General features: G+C 35.3%; 1 protein-coding gene across 4 annotated transcripts in view; it reads right to left on the reverse strand.

The window, feature by feature from the left end:
- Positions 1–21,992, reverse strand: part of LOC112457944 (protein phosphatase Slingshot homolog 2) — a 113,608-nt gene that overhangs the window by 71,057 nt on the left and 20,559 nt on the right. Inside the window, exon 1 of one of the 4 annotated variants that reach the window (XM_025021277.1) lies at positions 17,482–17,768. The exons of the other annotated variants lie outside the window; for them this stretch is intronic. Within the exon in view, the coding sequence (XP_024877045.1) occupies positions 17,482–17,564 (83 nt within the window). The 5' untranslated portion in view covers positions 17,565–17,768. Of the gene's footprint in view, positions 1–17,481; positions 17,769–21,992 lie in introns of those variants that run through there. 4 annotated transcript variants of the gene reach the window in all.

A 21,992-nucleotide genomic window follows, 5' to 3' on the forward strand; every position in this document is an offset into this window, starting at 1 on the left:
GATCGGACTTTTTTCGAATATAGATTCACCACTCGTGTAATATAAAACCGCGTTTCATATGTCATTGCGACGCTTTCGTCGATTTCCCACGATCGACTGATTTCTTCTATAAAAAGAACAATTTCACGAGTAATGAGAGTAATAGCTGAGAGAGAAGAAAAAGAATAACGTCTTAGAATTTGTCTACGAATGGTTAATAGAAATTCTCATCTTGTTTCATGTAAATCTAATTAGACACCCTGTATACCATGAACTCTTCTCTCGCGTCTCCAATAATCCAGTTATCCTTAACTGAGTCGATCCGTTTTCAGTTTATCACACGTTTCAATGATTCTTTCAATGATTGACAATTTCAATGATGGCAATTTCAATGATAGATGATTCTATCGTTATTTATCATTTCGCTTTATTCTGTTTTATTTCGTTTTTCTTTTATAATATTGTATTTTTGTCTATTTTATTTCTGATTTTGCGAAACCTATCCCAACATACTTCATACATGTTTGCCTAGATTGATTCTAATCTACTCGAGTTCGCACAATAAAAAAAAAATCATCCTTTATGCTCCAACGTGACTATATGTACATCTCGAGCAACGGTCTTCTTTACATCCCGATATTCCGGTCGTTAACGCATAGCAGACAACACGTTACTAAAATTAGTGCACGTTCCGCAAGTATAGAGACGATTGCTCCAAAGGTAGCTGTACCTCGAAATATAGAAGAGAGGAAGAGAGAGAGAGAGAGAGAGAGAGAGAGAGAGAGAGAAGATGATCTCTCCTTCTCTCAAATTAACCTTGATGACTCAAAGTCTTTGTGGGCATTTTCAAGGGTGTCAACGGTATTCCTTTGAAAATTGGTGTGAAGCGAAAATAGAAACACAGAGACGAATATACATATAACACAATTCGGATAATGGGAGCTTTAATATCAGATATGTTATATTAATTTGGCTAAATCTTTTCGTTTCTTTAATATCTAAATATGAATTAAAATATGTTTAGAATTAACCAATCATAGTTTATTTATCAAATATTTGTTGATTCTTGCGCAAATACGTCAATATACCTATGCAATAAAAGCTGATAAGTAATACAATTCGACAACGGATTTGCTCCGTTATGGTTAATGACGTACGTCTCGATTAATCTCATTAGCTGAAAATCGCATGAAAGAATTGTTACACCGTTAAACGTTATTTTACTTCTTTTTTTTTTTCGGTGTTCAAGCATGATTCAGCCTCACCATGTTCCACACGCGAAACCCGACAGTTTCAAGACAGTCAATGATCTTCTATAGTCACGTTCGCGTCATCGTGTGCGTCATGAAAATGATTCAGATTACAAGAACAAGAAAAATCACGTTGTTCGTACTATCTAATGATGAATTCCACACGAGTGTTCTACTACGTTTGATGTCACGCAATATGAACTTAAGATTTTATATTATGGGTGTATATCACGCAAGCCACATTTTAATCAGTAATATATATTACATGCAATACAGCATATAACATATAATACAACATATATGTATTGAACTAAAATATAATAGACAATATCTTAGAGGCATGTTAAGAAACGTGTTAATTGCGCTAACGTCTGTAGTCGCAAATTTATGATCCATACATTTATATTTATATATGCAAATATATTCTTAGTTACTTATATGAATTATCTGTGACTATACCTTTAAAGCAATATTGCTATAACAGTTGCACAAAACAGCATGTTTTTCTTTTCTAATAACGAAGTTTAATTTGCTTATCTATCTTTTCTTTACATATTATCCAAGTTTAAAATTGATTTATTAGAAGATAATAACATGTTTCCCCTTAGCTTTCATAAAAAATTCAAAATTACTGACAAATTACTGATACGCAATTTTTCTACTGATCAATTTGTTCCGATAAATGTCCTCATGAATTTTAATCCTCGAATATTAATCTTCTTTTTCATAGTTGTTTGTAACCGTATACATCTCTGAGACATGTACTAGAAAATTTTATTTGTTTAATAAAAAAGCACACAAAAATACAGTTAATTTAAAATACTTCATTGAACTATCAAAAGTAAATTATAATTATAAAACAAAAAATTTGACTTAAAAATATTGTTGAAAAATTGAAATTATTCTATATCAGAGTAAAACGAAAAAAAAAATCAATAGAAATATATAGATCTCAGAGATGTATAGGTAACGTTCTAAAATTAATATTTTAATGCAAGATGACATATAACGCTACAACAAAATAATAATAATAATAATAATAATAATGCATACTCGTTGATATATTTTCAAATGTATTAATATAAAATAAGGCCTTGATTGAATGACAACAAAGTTCTTCAACAGACGGCGTAGTCGCTCTGTCACGATTTTCTAATTAACTGACCTAAGCACGCGTACAAGATGACGCGCACGTTCGCATTAACAAAGTGTTCACCTGCGCACGACACAAAACGGGAAGAGGACTTGTCCCGGAATAAAATTGTAGTGACGTTTATAAGACAAACGATGATAACATCGCAACCGGTATAACGGGTAATGAGCGTTATCAAAAATCTTTCAGACACAAAAACCTATAAATTATTAATATCATATTATTTTTTTCAGACATTATATTTATTTTCCGGTATTTTTTCTCTTCACTAGAGTTAAATATCAATGCATAATATATTGTCAAATTATTATAAAATAGACATGTATTTAAAAATAAATATTTTGTATCCAAATTTTCCATGTAAAGCTCCAACATTAATAATATTACGAGTAAGTATAAAAACGTATAAATTATCATTAAAAAATCATAAATCTGTATATTGAAATCTAAAATTTGTAGACAAACTGACATCAGTTGCGTTATTGATATCCCTATACGATAATTTCTATACCATAGAACAATTTTTTTAAGACTTAAATACTTTATTATGTTATTACTATCTGCACTAAATCTGAATTAATATACATCTTTAAACGTTGGTGTGCGTATAAATACAGAACAATGGCATGTTTCGTCAGCGTGTTAATATCGCGTTACCAGGGTGATGAAACTTTTAAACCGCGTGGCTCTTTACTGACGTCGTCAAGAAAGGGCGAGAATAGCACTTTCTGCGCATCTTTCACGGTGCCTGGCCACGGTTTAACGATAAAACGCGCGAATTACCTTGAACGCATCCGACGTGTTCTCTTTTCACATGACGCGCATCGCCGACACGTGCGCACGCCGGATATACCCAGACGCATTTTCGCTGCATACAGAATGGAAAATCAATGTCGCGCATGCATTTGAACAACAATAGCCTAGATCGACAGTTCAATTTAGCTCAGAACTGTTCTAAATTCTTTCATGCTTCATAATATTAAAAAATTATTAATAAAATACAACAATAAATTTAAGGATTTAAAAAACTGTATTGTTATCCAGGATAAATAAATGTATTTACAATTTAAGAAAGATGCGATTAAAATTTATTAGGAATAATCCATGTAATTATAGAGTATTATTAAAACTTTATAAATTTTTATCTACGAAAAAGAATTTCATAAAGTGTGATTTAAATAAACCGACAATATAGTTACTTCACACAATTATTCAGCATTAAATAAGTGACAAGCGTCAGAAATAAATACTGCACAATTCAACATTATATACTTTAATTTACACGTCAATTATTCATTATTCTATATTTTAAGCAATGTGTTAATTTCGCGACATTTTATTTATTCGGAATATTAGAAGCACTCATGAATGTAAAGAACGTATTATAGAACTGTAATGTAAGTATTTAGAATGCATATGTCATATTCCTAATAATTTCGATTTACGTGCCATAGTAGAATTACGGATATAATCAAGCGAGCTTCCGATAGATGCCCAGAGCGTATCGTCGACCGGAAAACTACTTCTCAGTCTCATCGACTGTGATCGACAACCCGAATTAATCAAAGTCTGGCCTTTGCACATGTGTCGATATTTGCACGCGAAATGCTCATAAAAGACAGACCGCCTCTGACAGCTTTCACAAGATTTTAATATAGCAATTATTATCTTTTTGTAATTTAAATTAACATAATACATCAAATTGATAACAATTATTTAAGACGCGTTAAAAAGATTAAAACTCTTATATCAATAAGTTAATTAGATGTCTATATATAACATGATAAAACGCTTAACTCGTTTTAAAATTCTGTGGATTAACGATAAACACCTCTTTTATCTTTCTAAAAGTTAAAATTGTTGTTTATCGATACACTTTATGATTGAAAGTCATTTATCTACCGCTTCTATTAGATACTACTACTAACTCATTGGGCGACGTAATAAACATTTAAGATGTATAGTACAATACGCTATAAATAATCACCCCTTTATATTTTTTACGTCATAACAATCAACGGCGCATTTTATATATGATGCAGTATAATGCGTCAATAGCCGACGATGCAGATCTTATGACGTATAGTAATACGTAAATGGCCAACACGCATAAATCTTATGATCTATGCAGTACTGTATGTAAATTGAGCTTTTATCATAAACGGCATTTGGAGCAAATTTATTGCGCGCATTAATTTGCTCTTCCCCGTAAACTCTTGTGAATCTTACTCATTTCTTACGTATTTATGCAAGTAATATGAAGTTGCCAAAACCGGTATCGTGTTCGAAGATAAGAAGAGGAATAAAATAAGATACGAGCAAGGAATAAATATCAAAATATTAAAAATCGTATTAGAGAAATTACACTTTCGTTTACATTCTTTATTCTTTGTTATTATGTCCAACTAAATAGCCAGATAAATATATAGCCATTGATCATCTGTTTTATTCATTATATAATAACGCAGTTATTTAATTAATCGTATAATATTATTATTCACAATATTACGTCTCAACATTTCTTTCATATCTTGATGGCGTCCAACATGTCTTTATTATGGAAATTTATGGAAAGAGCTGTTTGCTCGGACAGATTTGGATTCTGCGGAACAAATATCGCGAAGCGGTAAAATTTCCAAAAATACTCATGAAGGATGACTTCGGAGATGGTTTGTCAGAGAAATTTTTAGCCGGTATAAAAGAAGTAGTTCGTAAATCGTTCTTTATTTCATGCGTTTCGTTGTATTTTACGGTTATACTTCGCGAATCATTCAAGACATTGAACGTTGTCTGCGAAAAACGTTTTTTCTAGCGGTCGAGAGGACCTCTCACTCGCAATTCTCAGAGTTGTTCCCCTTCGGCTGAGACAAGTACCCCGATGCACGTGGCTGTTTAATCGCACAATTGTACGCGGAATAACGCGAGGATGCGCGGGGATTACGCGGCGATTACCGCCGATGATTCGGCAAGTTTATTGATCGAACCAGTTTTCCGACCGATTAGAATGTACATGCAATGCGCAAGACGTCTCATGGATTACGTAAATATGACGCGCGATTTTCGCAGTGCTCCTCTATTTTCCGAGATATCAAGTCGTAAATAAAGAGCTTGAATTATCTATCATTCACTTCTGGTGATTCTTTGCGTATGCATCTGTGATTCTTTGCGTAAGATACATTACATTCGGCACGTTATCATCATACTCTATTTTCAAAATTTTTACAATTTATGATGTTGACCACATATATATTCTTCAATTATATTCTAATTTCGTAAATAATATACTAAAAAAATGACTCGTAAAAAAATATATAATAAGTTATGAATTTGTGTATCATCAAAGTAAATCATATTATTATTGCTTTACAATATATTTTTAAGTTGACTTTTTTCAATTTTCCCAATCTTGAAATAATTGTCTTATATTCAGCTGATGCAATATGTACTATCATTATTAATTTCGTACCGATGACGTACAGAAATCATCCGCGAGAGATGAATCAGAATTTCCATCAGTTCCAGCAGCTCTCAGAGTAATCGATCGTACGAAATCAATTTCTCTGAAAGCCGCAGAGTCATCGCGGTTCGCGTCAAGCATAAAACGGAATAGAGTATAACGCGGTTAATTTGTAAAAGAAAAATTTGTACGCGCGTTTACAGTATAATGCGCTGCTCTTCGCTAGAAATTCCGATAGACTTTCTTTTTCCCGCGAATCCTCGATCTCGTCGATTATCCTCGCTTCCTCTCTTGTCCTCAGAGAAAGTTGTCGTAAAGCACGTAATCGGCGGAATAAATCGTTCGGCGAGGATAAGAGTAAAAGCGCGCGTGCCGCGGATAAACGTTGAGCCGGTGGGCAAATAATTTATTAGACTATTCCATAAAATAAAGTGAAAATTGTTAAGCGACCGATTTTACCAGCAATGTAGAGCACAAAAAATAAACTGATGGCGATTTCATCTATATTTGACATCGATCTGCAGATAATGTCAGATAAATTAGATTAATTTAAATATTTTAATTGATTACATTTCTTTCGTTCTTTTTAACGAGAAAACAAATTAATATTCTAATTTAATCAAGATATTTTTATAAGAACCATTAGAGCTTGATTTACATTTTATTTGTGATATCGTCGTAAATTACTTTTTAAACATACTTTTTCAATTTTTCAAAAGCAGCAGTTTATTCATGAAAACGTGTGCTGCTTTGATATAAAATAATCAACTATTAGAGAATAATTAATTATTTTATAGAAAGATTTTACAAAATTCGACTATTCACAATAACTTCTTCCAAACTCTATAAATCAATTCGTTTTTCGTTCCAAGTGCATTTATATAGAATTAAAATCGAAGACTCAAGGAAAGCAAACTATCATTGATTCGGAACATGATCGTATCATAATGTAACAACACAAGCGAGATTACTTGCAATATTTGCATGATATCTCAATAGTAGAGTAGGCCACTGTTCGTTAAAATCAAATATATCGCGTAAAATGAAACGAATGAAACAGTGAAGAGTGGACATTGCAACATATAGTTTGCACTCTCGTGCAGAATGATAACAGGACCGTGCAGACAATCGATATCACGGCGTATGCGTGCAGCCTAGCTAGCAATTTTTACAGTTAGATAACACATGCATGGATAGGTCGCACGAGAAAGCGGCATAAATGTTCGAATACCTCCATTACTAAAAATAACCGGTTTCACGCGTTATTCTTGCCGCATCATGCGTTCACGCATCCTGCTTTCTTCGGTAACAAGGCTAAAAACCTCAATAACGTCATTTTGATTTAACTTTCTTTTAAGATGCCGAATGGCGCTAAAATGCTCGCTTTCGCTTGAACGACGCGTAATATCATGTACTCGGTGATGCAACCATAAAATTGCACGAAATGAGAAATCGATAAATTCGTACATCAATATATAAGATCATTCAAAATACATCTAACGATCCGTAATATGCACATTTTTATATCACTTAAAATGATGATTAGTAAAGTCGCATTCAGACCAACAAACGAGCTATTTATTTGCGATTATTCGCGTTTGTTTGCTTGTCGATTCGAATTCGGCTTAATATAGCACACTATAATACAACTATAATAAATATAATGTGGTGGAGAATGTATCTCGTGTACAATGAGATATATAAAACATAATTTATAAATATGTAGAGTTTCATACGTAATTACTCTAGTTTTATAAGTAATGATGGTAATGGTAATAATAATTTTAATAATTCGAATAATAGGACTAGAAATAAGATTAGAATAAACTGTTAGAATAAAAAATTAAAATTATCACAAAAAGATCTGAAATATTCAGACGCGCAACTTTCATAACTCGTCGTGAATCACGTATTACTCCGAAGAAAAACTAGCTTCACGGATGAAATTTGTTGAACTTTGTGCGGTGACTCAAATAAAAATCAAAAATAAAAACCCAAGAACATCTAGCATCTAAATGTGCGGGTTTTGCCTGGAGTGCCCACTAGAGAAACCCGCGAGAGAAGACAGCGAAACACTCCAGATGGACGGGCCGAGTGACAAAGAACTGAGCGCATCGTCTTCCTAAGAACACGTGCTTCAAAGAGAATCGCGAGTTTTATCTCTGAGAAACCCAGCTGAACCGAACCGGTTTCACGTTAATCGCCATTTCGCTTGAACTCGTCCGAAGGAAGATTGACGAAACAACATTTGCTTTTTCCAACGCGGCAATTCAGACCTCCTAATTCCGAAGTAAATACGGTCGAAAGTAAAAGTAACGTACGTGTGTTTCTTATTATTCTTTTTTCCTCTTCATTTTCGCACGATGTAATGACTTGTCGTCTATGCGATAAATACGACAATCACGTGCACAATTTCGCTGCATTATCATGCAAGATGAAACGTGTCGTCTCGACTCGTGTTGTTACCTCCACGTGCATATTACCAACGCGAGTGAGTGGCATTTCTCATCATGTGCAAGGTTGACATATATCGTACATATTTACATATGTATTCGTAATGACAAAAGTATATTCCGAAGCACGTGTTTTGTTTTGAAATGGTTTTGAAATTCTTTCGTGTTTCTTAAAAATTACTTTTTTGGCAACTTTACAAAATATTATGAAAGTAAATTAATGACGAATAACCTATATAAAACGAGAGAGGGAAAACACATGGTTTTCTCAAGCTTCATACTTAATCTGTCTTTACACAATAGCATATGTATAAGTCTACAGTCTAGATTAAAAGTGATAAAGGATTCGTAACGTTTCGTGAGATCCTTCAATATTAAAACAAGAGCAACAACGTACGTGTTATGTGTATGGCAACTGTAATTGCGATTGAATTAGCATTTTTTTCCGTCTCTGCTCAGAATTCTTCAGTTCTCAAAAGATTACTCAATAAGGTAAACGTGTCGTAAACGCCAAGAGAACTCTAGACTCGCATTGCCTCAATTCACATTGTTTCGACTCGCAGTCGTACTCGTATGATTTATTTGCCAGTTATGCGCGCTTGTAAACCGCCCATAACACAAAAGATAATGAGCCTTTAAAAAAGACATGTTTTTTCTTAAACCACGGAGATAATGGCAATCATATTCTTTATTACTATAAGAAATATAATTTCTAAAATGAGGACATTCCAGAAAACGTCATATGAGATCGTGGTAAATTCCGCCTCTCGCAAGTGAGCTTTACGTCTTACGCAATTTACTGCTACTTAATGACTAATTACGTTCTGCAATTGCGAGTTTAGTATCCGAATACGTTCGCAGGAAACGACATTATGGATCAAAATACGTACTTAAGATACGATTAACACGACGTACCGGCATTAAACGAAAAAAAATTCGCGCGAGAGATGAAAGGAAACCGGAGATGAATCGACCGTAATTATGATGAGTAATTATCAAACGATAAATTATCAAAGGATATCGAGTTTAAAAAAAAACCAATTATATCGTGCAATAATTGAATATCGTATATTCTCTCGTATAAATCAATTTCTGAAATTTTTGTAAGTAAATATCTATATATCCAATATCTTTAAAAGTCTGACCTGTTTCGATCAATATTTAATATTTATGAAAAGATATTTGATTAAATAATTGGTAACATTCCAATTTAAGAATTTATTTTTATAAAATTTTTTATACTAAATTTTTTTTTCAAATTATATTTAATAGTAAAAGAAATTGAAATATATATTAGAATGTCTTGCAGTCTTTAAAGCTGCATTTCGATAGCATTTACTTTACAATTTCGCAGAGGGCATGGTAATGCTGAGAATGCAAATACATAATCTGTTTTTCTTTTTGCTGTTTGTTCACAATGCGCATTAACAATTTGCACACGCTTTCAAGCGCGCGTTAAGATGAAATTAAAATTCCACAACGTCGTCCCAAGACTGCAGAAATCGGAAATTATATACGATTAGATACGGAATCGTTCAGTGTTCCGTCATTATTTGCACCTTGCAAACATTATCTCTTATAGTTTTATCATCTTTTATCCCTCGGTCCAACACGGTTACATATTGTCTTTGGTGTTGAGAGTTGTTGCGCAATCGTCAGATGACAAGGTACGTTCTAAGCAGATGACGCGATGAAGCGGTGCGATTCCACTAAAAACGCGATGAGTTATATGCGCAAGCCGCATCAGGCCTGCACCAGGCAAAGAGTAGTTTCGCTGTTGTAGGTGAACAACGTGTCGTTGTTTTCGATCAACTCACGCGTGTTGAACATTTCTGAGCAAAGATTCCGATAGCTGTTCTACATTAACTCTATCGCAGGGCAAAAGGAAATTCACTCATGCTACTGTATGTAGATATTACGTTATACAATATCTGCGCACATTTCCTCGATATATCAATTATCATTTGACGCACTTTGCGGATGGAAATTCTGTAAATAATTTCCATGTATAGAATATCTTGAAAAATTTTTTTAATTTAAAGCCAAAAATATAAATCAATAAAAAAGACCGGCGTAAAAGAAACTGAAGCTTGTAAACTTAAAGCAAGCATCTTTACGCGATAATAGCAAAATTTTTCAATCGTTACAAAATAAATATATTATTTGTCGAGTTAAAGTATAATTGAAAAAATATGTCTAATTATTTTTACATTGAAGGTGTTAATTCGAAAGATATTTCTGAAGATATCGATAGCTGTTTTACAACAAGATACGCATCGATTATTACTTATAGAGAGAGATATCATATATTAAATGTACATAAATATTTAATGACGAACTTGATTTCAACTGTATTTGCAGTGTCCTTGGTCTACTATCTAACATAAGATTAGGAATCTTCGTTGTCAATTATATACCACGGCCGGCTATATACAATCGACTTCCGTGTTGTGAGCGTCGTTTCTAAGCAACACCGCATTGCTGTACAATTCTGTGGAAACGATAATCGAACCGCGACAATGAAACGCGCTACGAAAAGTCAATGACCCTAACGAGATCCTTACAACAAGAGAAAAACGACTGTTATAACGCATAAATCTTTTAAGAGAAGAAAAGCTACAAATCAAAAAAGTTTTTAACAATATTGTTATAAGCGATGCTAACTTGTCACACAAGTCCAGAAGTAGCTTGCTGATATTACGAACAAAAGATCGAGAGCACGCGTCGATCTTTAAAAGAAGAACATTTTCGTCAATGCTGTGCGTCGAAGCGAAAGTCTTTTACGAGTCGATTCAACCAAGCGGCAATAAAAACAGATTTTATGAGAGATGAAACCTATATCTGCTCGCCAGACAGAAGTCGCGCATCTACATAAACGAATCGAGCACGTCATTGTGTGTATCCGTCCAGAAAATTGATGGAAAGTAGCCTCGAACCAGGGTGGATAGCGTTTCGACTGACTCAATTTGTTGAGCAATACGAAAGCAAAAAGCAATAACGATGTCGAAGAATCAAGGGATAGCGAAAATGGATTATGCTAATCTGCGATTAATATCTGCAAGATTAACATGGATAATCACTTTGAGATAATTACTGCGCGGCTTTCGAAAGCGGTTAATTATTGTACAATCGATTAAGTTGCCACTCCCACCTCTTTTTGTACATTCTCTCTCTCTCTCGCTTTCGCTCTCTGTTTTATCTCTTTTATCTAAAATCGATCGTTTAATGTTAATGCAGATAAAAAATCCATTAACTTACAAAATAATAGAATATTGTAATATAACAAGTTTTACTACTTTTGGATCACGGATTAAAAATTTCGAGGCAAAATTGAAGCTAATAATCAATCTCCAGTAATCACACATCGCATTCTTGCATGAAATTCCACATTCAAAACCTTAAATGCGAATTAAAAAATTAAAGAATGTAATATTTCGCAAAATTTGACTAATAACGTAACATATTAAATGTAAAAACGTATCGCTATTGAATTCTACTGAATTGAAGCAACTTGCCGAGCGATTTTCAGCACAAATTTTCTGTTACTGTCATATTTGATTACCGATTGATTACATCGATCTATGACAATCGAATCTAATCTCATCTAATGACTGCAATTTTCTCAGGCTCAAATACGCTATAACGATTATAAATTTTTACAAAATTGATTTTTGTGTAATCAATATAAATGCAACGTAATAAAAATTATCGATTGAGATTACATAATGAGTTAATTTATCATCTATTGGCAACTCATGAATTACGATTTACGCAGTATCTTTTTATACGTGTACAAAATCTCTTTCACCTACTCCTTGTTTGTTAGCTTATAAGGAATAGATTATCACAATTGCTTTCAGATGATTGCTCGTCAATTATTCTTCAATTTCATTATCTTCATCGGCAATAAAAGAAGTTGCCAGGTTCGAAAAGTTATTTGTGTGCATTTCAATGGCAAAATATTGGTAATCCTTCATCCGGCAAAATTGCAAGATATACGAAAGAGTATCCAAAGCAGATAATTACTTAAGAAAGCTACGACAAGGAACGTTATAGACGAATAACTGCTGCGCTAAGAAGTTCGTATGATTGAAAGAATCTGTTATAAGTAAACGTTAATCTTGCTTCAAATGCGTCGTGTCGCGTTAAATCACTTCTGCAGTTTCATTATACGGAGACCGGAACGCGTCTCCGTAAACGATGAAGGAAAATTAATCGTCACAAAGTAGCAGTACTTTTTACAGCTATCAGAAGGGAACTCGCTAGCGCGAGTCCGTCCGGCTGACTGCGTACGCCAACTTTTTCATAATCGCATCAGGTGCTACGCATATCAATGGAATTAATCCGCGGACTTAATGGGCGTTTCGCACAGAAATTACATAATGGGAAGTTAATGATCTTAAGACGATCACGTGGACGTTGCGGGCTTCCACGGGGCTATAAATATTAGTCTGGAGAACCCACGAACGGTCGCCGCGGCCAGTGCACTTTGATATTCGCAACGGCTACGCAAGTATTGATTTACGATCGGCGGCGTGTGCGCGAGAGTATCGTCCGCGCGCGGAGAAGAAGATAACAGACCGACTGTTCGATTCGACGATTACTCGGCAATAATCGTCGCTACGATTTATATCGCAGCGACGAGAGACCCGTTAGAAACAGTGCCGAGAGAGAGAATGTTACAGAAGACAGCTGCGGCAGTACGGGAGTCAAGCTACCTTTTTCTAACGGTTATTGATAGAGATACCACATGTCCGATCGCAAATTTATAATCACCGCTACTGATTAGAGTAGGAATATCTCGATAGCCTGTGCTCGTCTCGAGATATACATCGTGTAACAATACTCGTGACTCGTTCGTTTAACGAAGCAATGTGAATACTGGCGCGTGAACCGACGTCGTTCTATATTAGTTCTATCGATTGGCCTATTAAGCCCACTTTAGGTGATCTATAATCCGCGTCAGATTTCAAAATACTATTTTATTTATAATTGCACACGCTGTGTATTTTGGTGTAACAGTATATATTCCAATATCTATTTTATAGAATATTTTATAGTGTGTACACTCAACTCTCATTTTACGCGGTAGATATACGATTCGCGTCAGAAGAAATAGCGTTATTTGGAAAAATCGCGTTAAAAAATGGTGCTATCAGAAAGACTGAACTGAAACAATTGCGCAGAACTTTAAGCTTCTAGCTTAATACGCACACCCTCTTGAATGCATGTGCCACGTGGATGATTTTTAACCTTATAAAAGGGGGAAATATCCACACGCGGTTTTGTATTGAAAGCTGTTTACATGATTGAGTTTGAAAAGATAAGAATAAACGAACAATGTATAAATAATAATCGAATCGTAATTGATAATAATAAATCGAGCTGAAATATGATTTGAGCTACAATTAACCAGATGATTGAAAAATATAGTCTATCTGTAAAGTATATTACTCGTTGTTTTAACAATAGGGGTATTCAAATAAGTTAGAGTTTAACGGTTTGACAGGTTATGTCGGGTTAAAGTCGGGTAAAAAGTTAATTTTTACACTTCTAACCCAAAGATTAATGTGATAGGTTAATGAAACACTTATGTATTTTGCATAACCTTAAAGAGTAGCGCGCCCAAAGTTAATTAATTAACTTTTTACTCGACTTTAACCCGACATAACCTGTCAAACCGTTAAACTTTAACTTATTTGAATACCCCTAATAATTATATATATTTTCTCTTCAATAAGATATTACTAAATAAACTCGATCCTTTACATTCGAATATACAACGCTCATACCACGCATACTATAATGAACATTTCTAAACATATTTATGGGTTAGCTATATAGGAACCAACTTTTCTCATGGCGACGTTCCTTGACAAACAATCAGGGTTCCCTTTCACACCTCGCTCGTACAAAAGCGCGCAGCTGATGCTCCGAGTCAGCTGATGCTAACAAAGGAGCGCTGCTTTCAGAGAACACATGGTACCCACTAACGCACGTACGACCGACACGTTGGTATTCGGCTACATATGTTTTCAGACAGGAACTTTTAATTTTTGCTCGTCAATAATTTGCTTGTAACATGAGAATTCTTTCGTTCTTCGATTATGCAACTTTTCTGATATTCAAATGACATAAATCCGTCATTTAAATTCTTGCAAATTTTAATTAATATGATATTTTCGAGAGAAGAGCACAATTTTTATAAATTAAAAAACAACTTTTACATTCTTTTATATATTCACTACATTATCTACTATACATAAAATAAAGGCCTCGTTTTCTATAAAATATTAACTTTCAGTCATTTTAAGGCAAAACATAATTGAAATTTAATATTTATTTAATATTATTTGCAAAATTCAATTATTCAAAATTATTAAAAATTACACACAAAATATATTAATTAAAATATTTTATATATAACTTATTACTTTTTCTACCATAAACTGTGTTGAGTTGAATAGATCTTTCGTCACGATTTAACTCATGTTTTTATATAGATAGTTATATAAATATTTTAAAATATTTTTCTCTAATGGAGGAATTGCAATTTCTCAGACTGAATATCTCACCGAGGTTAGCATTCGAGTCTGTTGTAAAGCTGGAGTCTGTTGTAGACAGAAGAAGATCGGTTAGGGACCCTTGCGATTCGAAAAAAGAAACAAAGAGTATACGGTTCGTGTGCCGGTGAAGGCTGCGTTGCCAAGTATCCCGCCATCTTAAACTGGACCATCGCTAACGGTACGAGGAGTATCTCTCCTGCGTAATTTCTGATCTCTCAATTAACTCTCGTTCGAGAATCGCTTTTGCAAAAAGATACTTCGTGCGAACGAAACGCGAGCTGGTCGAAGATAAATCGTGAAAAAAGCATGGCAGCGAAGTGATCATTGCTTTAAAAAGTCATTATTTGAGAAGGTAATAAAGAAAACACCCATATGTTACACACAAGCAGGTATACCTATCAACTGCACCCAGTTTTAACGATAAATTTTATTTCGCAGTTAAAATTTGCAAGATGCGTGATTTTCACCTGCGAAGTTAAATCATTAATAACAAACATCGACATACTTAAATATGTGTCGTTGCTTTCAATATATTCGTCAAAATATGTGATTGTTGAATCAACATATAGCAAAAGATAAAAAAATTATCATCGACGGAGCCTGTCAATTTTTTAATATCCCAAACTGAATCTACATCTCTCATATGGATAATCCAATTTAATTGCCTATATCGTCATAAGTAAGTGCGATCGATCAGACGTATCCTGTACATGGCATGCGTCGGGGGCAATTAATAGTTAATTACATATATAATATAACACTGCAGATATTCCAGAGGATATCGCTACTATAATATATGTTTCGATAAAAAAACAAGATTTGTTGTTTTCTACAAACCGTTATTTCCTAACGGTTAACTAACTAATTCTCGGTCAACCAGAAAGTTCAGTTTCGAAAAGTAGAATTTAAAAAAAGTCGTGAGTGATCCTTTTGGTCTACAATTCAAGCCGGACTCTGACATCATTCATCGCGGCAGGATCTCTCGTTCGTATACGTACTAAATAAAATGAGGTATAATAGTAAAAAGCAATCGATTAAGACCAGGAAGGATATCTTGATTGAAAATATCTTTTTAACGGTACATAAACGATTAAAATAACGTAAGCTTTCAACTTACGTGCAATTAATATCTTTATGTATTATTTACAAAATTAGTTCATATTTAAGCTGACGGTAAATTGATAAGACGTTCAAATATTTTTCTCGTCTCACATCAATAAGTATTTTAGTGGAATTTTAAAAACTAAACCACCGAGTTCGATATCTTTTATTTAAATGGCATTATTCTTGCGAGATAATTTATCGTCAAATCGATTGCTCCGACTATACGTGATTACTTCGGGTGTCTGATACAGATTCGCGGTCTCGAAGGAAATTCTCCGTTATAATCCGCAATAATCTTTTGAGCTTATGCCGCAAAATGAGCGAATGACTTCGCTACGCCGGTAGGATTAAAGCGTATTATCGATCGTCCCTCCGGATTAGATCGTTCACGCGGACTCCCATCGTGCGGACAATGTTCGTTCGATGCCTGTTTTACTACACCTCGGAAAATGACACCTGATTTACGGCTTCGTTTTACAACGGCAATCCGGCGTTACGTACCGCAAACATATGCAACGTACACAGGAAGCCCGTATTCGCTACATTAAGCACGACGATCCGTTTGCTATTCGTCCCTTTATGTAAAACCGTATCCAAACTGATCCTCTCAGATTAAAATAATTTATGCACCACACTTTTCTCTGAAAAATCTACGGAAAAATGCTTCGGCTTAAAGTTTCTTTCGCAAATTATGTAAATTTATAGGCAATAACGGAGCTCGTTAATATTCGTTTATTCTAAAAATTCTAAGGAAGGTGAAAAACTTCTTCGAAAAAATTTGCGTCGAAACGAGATACGTTTCGCGTGAACACCGCGACCAAGAAACAACGAAGTATTTTCCAAGACGAGATATTTTAAACTTAATTAATTGGAAGCGATTAATTGATAACAATCGAGCGTCAAGCGTGAAATTACCGAGTTCTGAAACGCCTTCGTTGCAGGCTTGTTTTTACACAACCGCGCTTATATCAGTGGCGGATATATTGGCAGAGTTGTACATAAATAAACACTGACGTGTGGTTAAGACCGGTAGCGTCGGATAAACGGACATTGTAACGTAAATCATGATGCGCGTTGTTAAATATTTTGCGCCTCTCCGGGATGAATTTGCATAGCGTACTCGGTATGCTCGTACAGATTCACAACACATTTGACAATGGACGACGCGAACGTTACAACAAAACGAACGTCATCACGCGTACCCGGCATGACATTCTTATCACTATAGAGGCCAAGCTGTAAGTCGACCGTTTGGGTTAACCAAATCTCGGATGAATGGTTCAACGTCCCTTTCTAAATCACAATCTTTACCGTAACGTAAACAATCTCGTAAGCGTTTTACTGATGGTGTCCGACCGATCCTCTGTCTTTCTCTCGGAACTTTTTACCGCAACGCTTCGAAAGGAATTTCGCGCCTCGACCATATTTCGTTAACATTGAATTAATGCCAATTCACGCCGGCTCGATTATCCCTTTGGCAAATATAGCGGCGTGGCATCGGAGAGAAAGAGAAAAGTACCTGATGTACTGGATGTATCCGTGCCTGGCGTCCTCGAGCAGGAACCCCGCAGGGTTCCTCATCTCGATGTTCTCGAAGACCATCGGAGTAAGTTCACAGGACACTCCGCGCACTCGGCGGCTGACGCGTACCTCGGCGGCTAGCCGCTCGCCTCCATCAACTTTCCACCGCGTCACTCGTCGCACAGCGGCAGCCGGCAGCGCGACATTAAAGCGCGGTCGTACGTCGCCGTGACGGCGCGGGCGCTTCAGAACGTCGCGTATCCCCGCGGCCGCGGATGCGGCGGCATCGTTACCCGCGGCGGACGACGGGAGGACGGCGCGCGTCGCGACAAAGGCGAGCGACGACTCCGGGAGGCGCCCGAGCACCGTTCCACTTCGCGCCGGGTTCGCGATGCGCGACAGGTCACGCATCCGCGCGGGCGAAAGCGAGAGGCGTTTCGCGCCGTACCGACGCGCGATCGACTTTCATGGATGCAGAGTCGCGAGGCAACTGAAAGAACTGAAGGAAAGCCCCTGCTCCGCTCCGCTGCCGGAGCAAGCGCACCGCAGACAGGCAAGGAGTCCCTCGTCCCTCTTTCCCTCTCCACTCTCGATACTCGCCCCACCGGCTGACGCCCCACCATCCGACATCGCGTACCCCTCCCCCTTCCTCTGGCCCGCAGCGGCTTCTCGGTCGATCGAGAGAAGGCGCGCACACCGCAATGAGGACTATCAAGAGAGGAGTTTCTCTGTACCAAACCGGCGTCATATAATACATTTTCACATCGCGTATATCGCTATGTTGTACATATAATCTTTCTTCATTAAAAAAAAAAATTCTACGCACTGCAGTTAAATACTAAAGGATGAAATTTAAACCATAATGAGTGAAATAACGTTTTGTTATTTTTAACTACCATGTGTATTGAAATTTATTATTTTAACACAAAACAATGTTATTTTAACTTTATTAGTTTAGTTAAATTAACGACATATTTTTCTTTAGTATGTGCAGTGGCGACCTATAGGAATGGTTAAAGTTGGACGCTATATACGAATTTAACAGTGTGACATACATAATTTTTCTTCAATTAAAAGATCTTGTTTTAATAAGCACAGCTTGAGCTTTCGATTGACGACGACGTTTCAATGATAAAATACACTTTTTTTAATCAACATGCTATATACACAGTATCGTAGTATTAATGATCATAGCGGCGTGTCAGTCAGCGTTTTCAATTTTTCCCTGCTTGAGTCTGTAGAACGAAGTAATTACAGAAAACGCGAGAAGACCTTGACGATTTGCCGTCATGCGTCTCGCCCTCGTGAAATCATTGGCCTGAACATTTCAAATATGTACTGTACTTACGTATGTAAGTGCCTACCTACTTATTATTAAAAAAAAAGTCGTGTGTGAAAACTACTACTTCTCTCACTTAACGATTATTTAGCTTTACAAGAGTTTTTCTTTCAAGAACAAGACTCTGAGTTAATAAATTATTATAAAATAATTAAAATTTTAATAATCAAAAATATCGATATACGTAACAAATATATCGAAATGTGTATCACAAATTCAAAGTTAATACAGTTGCCTCCTGATTAAATTTTATCTATTTTATTTTATAAGAAGTCTTATCTGTTCGTTTATCTGTCTAATTCTCTAAAACCTTTTTTAACTTCCCTAATTAAATTTGTATAGTTATACCTTATTTCAATCGTGACAACAGAAAAGTAGTATCCAAATTTTTTACATAGATTTAGCAAAAAGATTATTTCGTGGAAAATGCTGTACAAAAAAGTTAGGTACATATCTCGCTGAATAAATTATAATTATTGAATTGACCATACATGTCATGTCGATATGAAAAATAGAATGGTAATCGCTAGATGAAGGCAATGAATGCCTCCTGAATTGTGTAATCTGGCCATGGCATATCAACGTCAATCAACATCGTGTCTGTCTTAATCTTCTTCTATCCCGAACTTTTTATCGCGCTTGCATATTGAAAGATATTAACTTAGCAAAAGAACATCGTGTATAAACTGAGTTTAATGGCGCCAAGTACTCTTTAATCAACGAGCAATCTTGTAAATTCATCTCGGAGTTATTGCATTATGCCATCGAGTGTATTTACAGAAATGTATTGCGTGTTACACCATGTACGTAGTATCATAGCAATTGTCCATAATGAGAGAGCCAATTGTAACAATGCCTAAGGGTATGATAGCCACTCGCGCAGACAGATCAGAAGGCAGCGAGTGCATTCTAATTGTGAGATTTGAAAGCAATCACGCGTTTCTTATTTCCATAATTGCAACGACTTATCTATTCACCAGAGATTTCCAGCGATCAATAACAAAGTTCATCGAGATTTCCTCCCGATTTCAGATGTTGAATGTTTATATCTCTATCCTAAAACAATTATTCATGCGCGCAATCGTCAGGCAACGATTAATGGGCGAATCAATTTTCAATTAGCCTTTTAGGGGATACATATATAAAAATATGAAAAATTCTATACAAGAAGTAGTTTAATGAGAATACAGTTTTTCAAAAACTATAATGCTCTTATTTTCTTACAACGAACATCTGTCACCGTTGACCCACTGCACCAGTTACTAATGTCGCTACTTTGTAAATATAGTATAACTTTTATATAACAAAGTAACCTAGATATATATTCGATTAGTTACTTGACGACTGCGCATGAATAATCAATTTTAAACAGAAAATCGAAGCGTTTTGAATATTTTATGTCTCATTTAATATGTCTCTGCATTTACAATAAAAAATAAGAACTAGAACAATTAACTAATTGTTTAAAGATTAATCAACTCTAGCAGACACTTTCGCTAGAATATATAATTAGGAATAACAAACATTTTAAAAGACAATCTTATGAATACTTTTACACAAATGTTCATCAAAAAATAGATTCTTTTGACCCCAAGCATCGTTCCCATTTAATATAGTATGATTTTAACTACCCTATTGCGAACAATGACTCATCGCGCAACATCCTATATGCGCTAGTAGACCGTTCCTTGAAGATCTCATTACACGAATCGTTTTTCAATTTTTTCACTGTCAAGGGGAGCGCGACGCATTAATCATCTGCGTCAACCGGTCCGGACTCGTATGATTGAAATCGCGGTTACATGCCCGTAGGGTATGCGAAACTAGGTCGTGTTGTTTTCTAAGATTACAAGATAGTGGAATGACTTCGCGGTGTATTTCGATGTTATTCGCCGTTTTTATTTGCAGCCGAGTATGTCGGGGTATACGTGATAATAGTTATTAGTCCTCCACGCGCGAAAATATTTGCGTATGATTTGCGAGCAAGTGCATAAAGAATTACTAATACGCGACAGACTGTGCAAGGAATAACATCAATTAATTATTCTTGGTGCATCGAACTCTTACGTCATGCATATCAATGACGTAAAACCAAGGAAAAATTCCCTTGGTCTCCCTCGATAACTCTTTTCGGAATGGCCAAACTATCAAATTCTTTAACGTGTGAAAGAAGAAGCCGCTAAAACTCTTCGAAAGTCGCATCGCGTTGTTATATGAATATTCATGTGTTAAGCATTAATATTACATATCGACGACGATTTGGTATATTATTATTATACTATGCATAAATTAATTATTATTCTAGATAATATTTCGCGATAAGCCTTATTAAAATTACCTTTCGAAAATCAAATTTTTTCTCAGGTGTTCGCATAATAAGGCTATCAAATAAAAGTTTCACAAAAGATATCTCGAGATTTAAATACCCAATTTTATAATTATTTCAAGACATATTGAATTTGAGTAATATCCAAAATACCCGGATATCTGGATACACGCACAGCGCTTACAGATCATAGTGCAGCATAGTGCATTCGTGATAAACGGCACGCATGCCGATGTCACGTTATTCATACACATGTCAGCTGACATCATCAGTGCATCGACCTTCCTTGCGATTGTCGTATATATGTATATGTTTGCCAGCTCCGATTTGCCAGCTCATCCATGCAAAACGCGAGTGAATATCATATATATAAACGCTAATACGTTCGCGGAGAAACCTTGTACAGAGAGGGGACAGTCTGGAATCCATCTGTCTCGCTTGATAAACAAAAATTATTCATGAGTTTCCGATAGAGGTATCATTGATTCCTGGTTAAACAAATTTGCACGATTCACCGGCCGGAACTATCTTTCGGTAGAATTATTTGCATTTGACGCTGGTGGAATTTTAAATAGCTTCATTTCCGCTGTTTCTTTTTTAGATATATAAAACGGATATCATAATTACAAAAATCTAGGTAATATTAATAAGATTACAATAATATTTAAATGATATCTATATATAGAAATATGGAAGTGTAATAGAAACTCATTCTTTAAAAACAAAGTAAATTAAAATTTTGTTGTTACGGAAAAAATTTGAATGTAAAAAACAGATTTTTGCAATCTTCCGCAATATTGAGAGTAATTAAGATCGTGATTTATAAATTAACAAATGATGCAAA

The sequence above is a fragment of the Temnothorax curvispinosus genome, unplaced genomic scaffold, assembly GCF_003070985.1.
Source record: "Temnothorax curvispinosus isolate PA1 unplaced genomic scaffold, ASM307098v1 QBEX01008487.1, whole genome shotgun sequence".
NCBI classification, from domain to species: Eukaryota; Metazoa; Arthropoda; class Insecta; order Hymenoptera; family Formicidae; genus Temnothorax; species Temnothorax curvispinosus.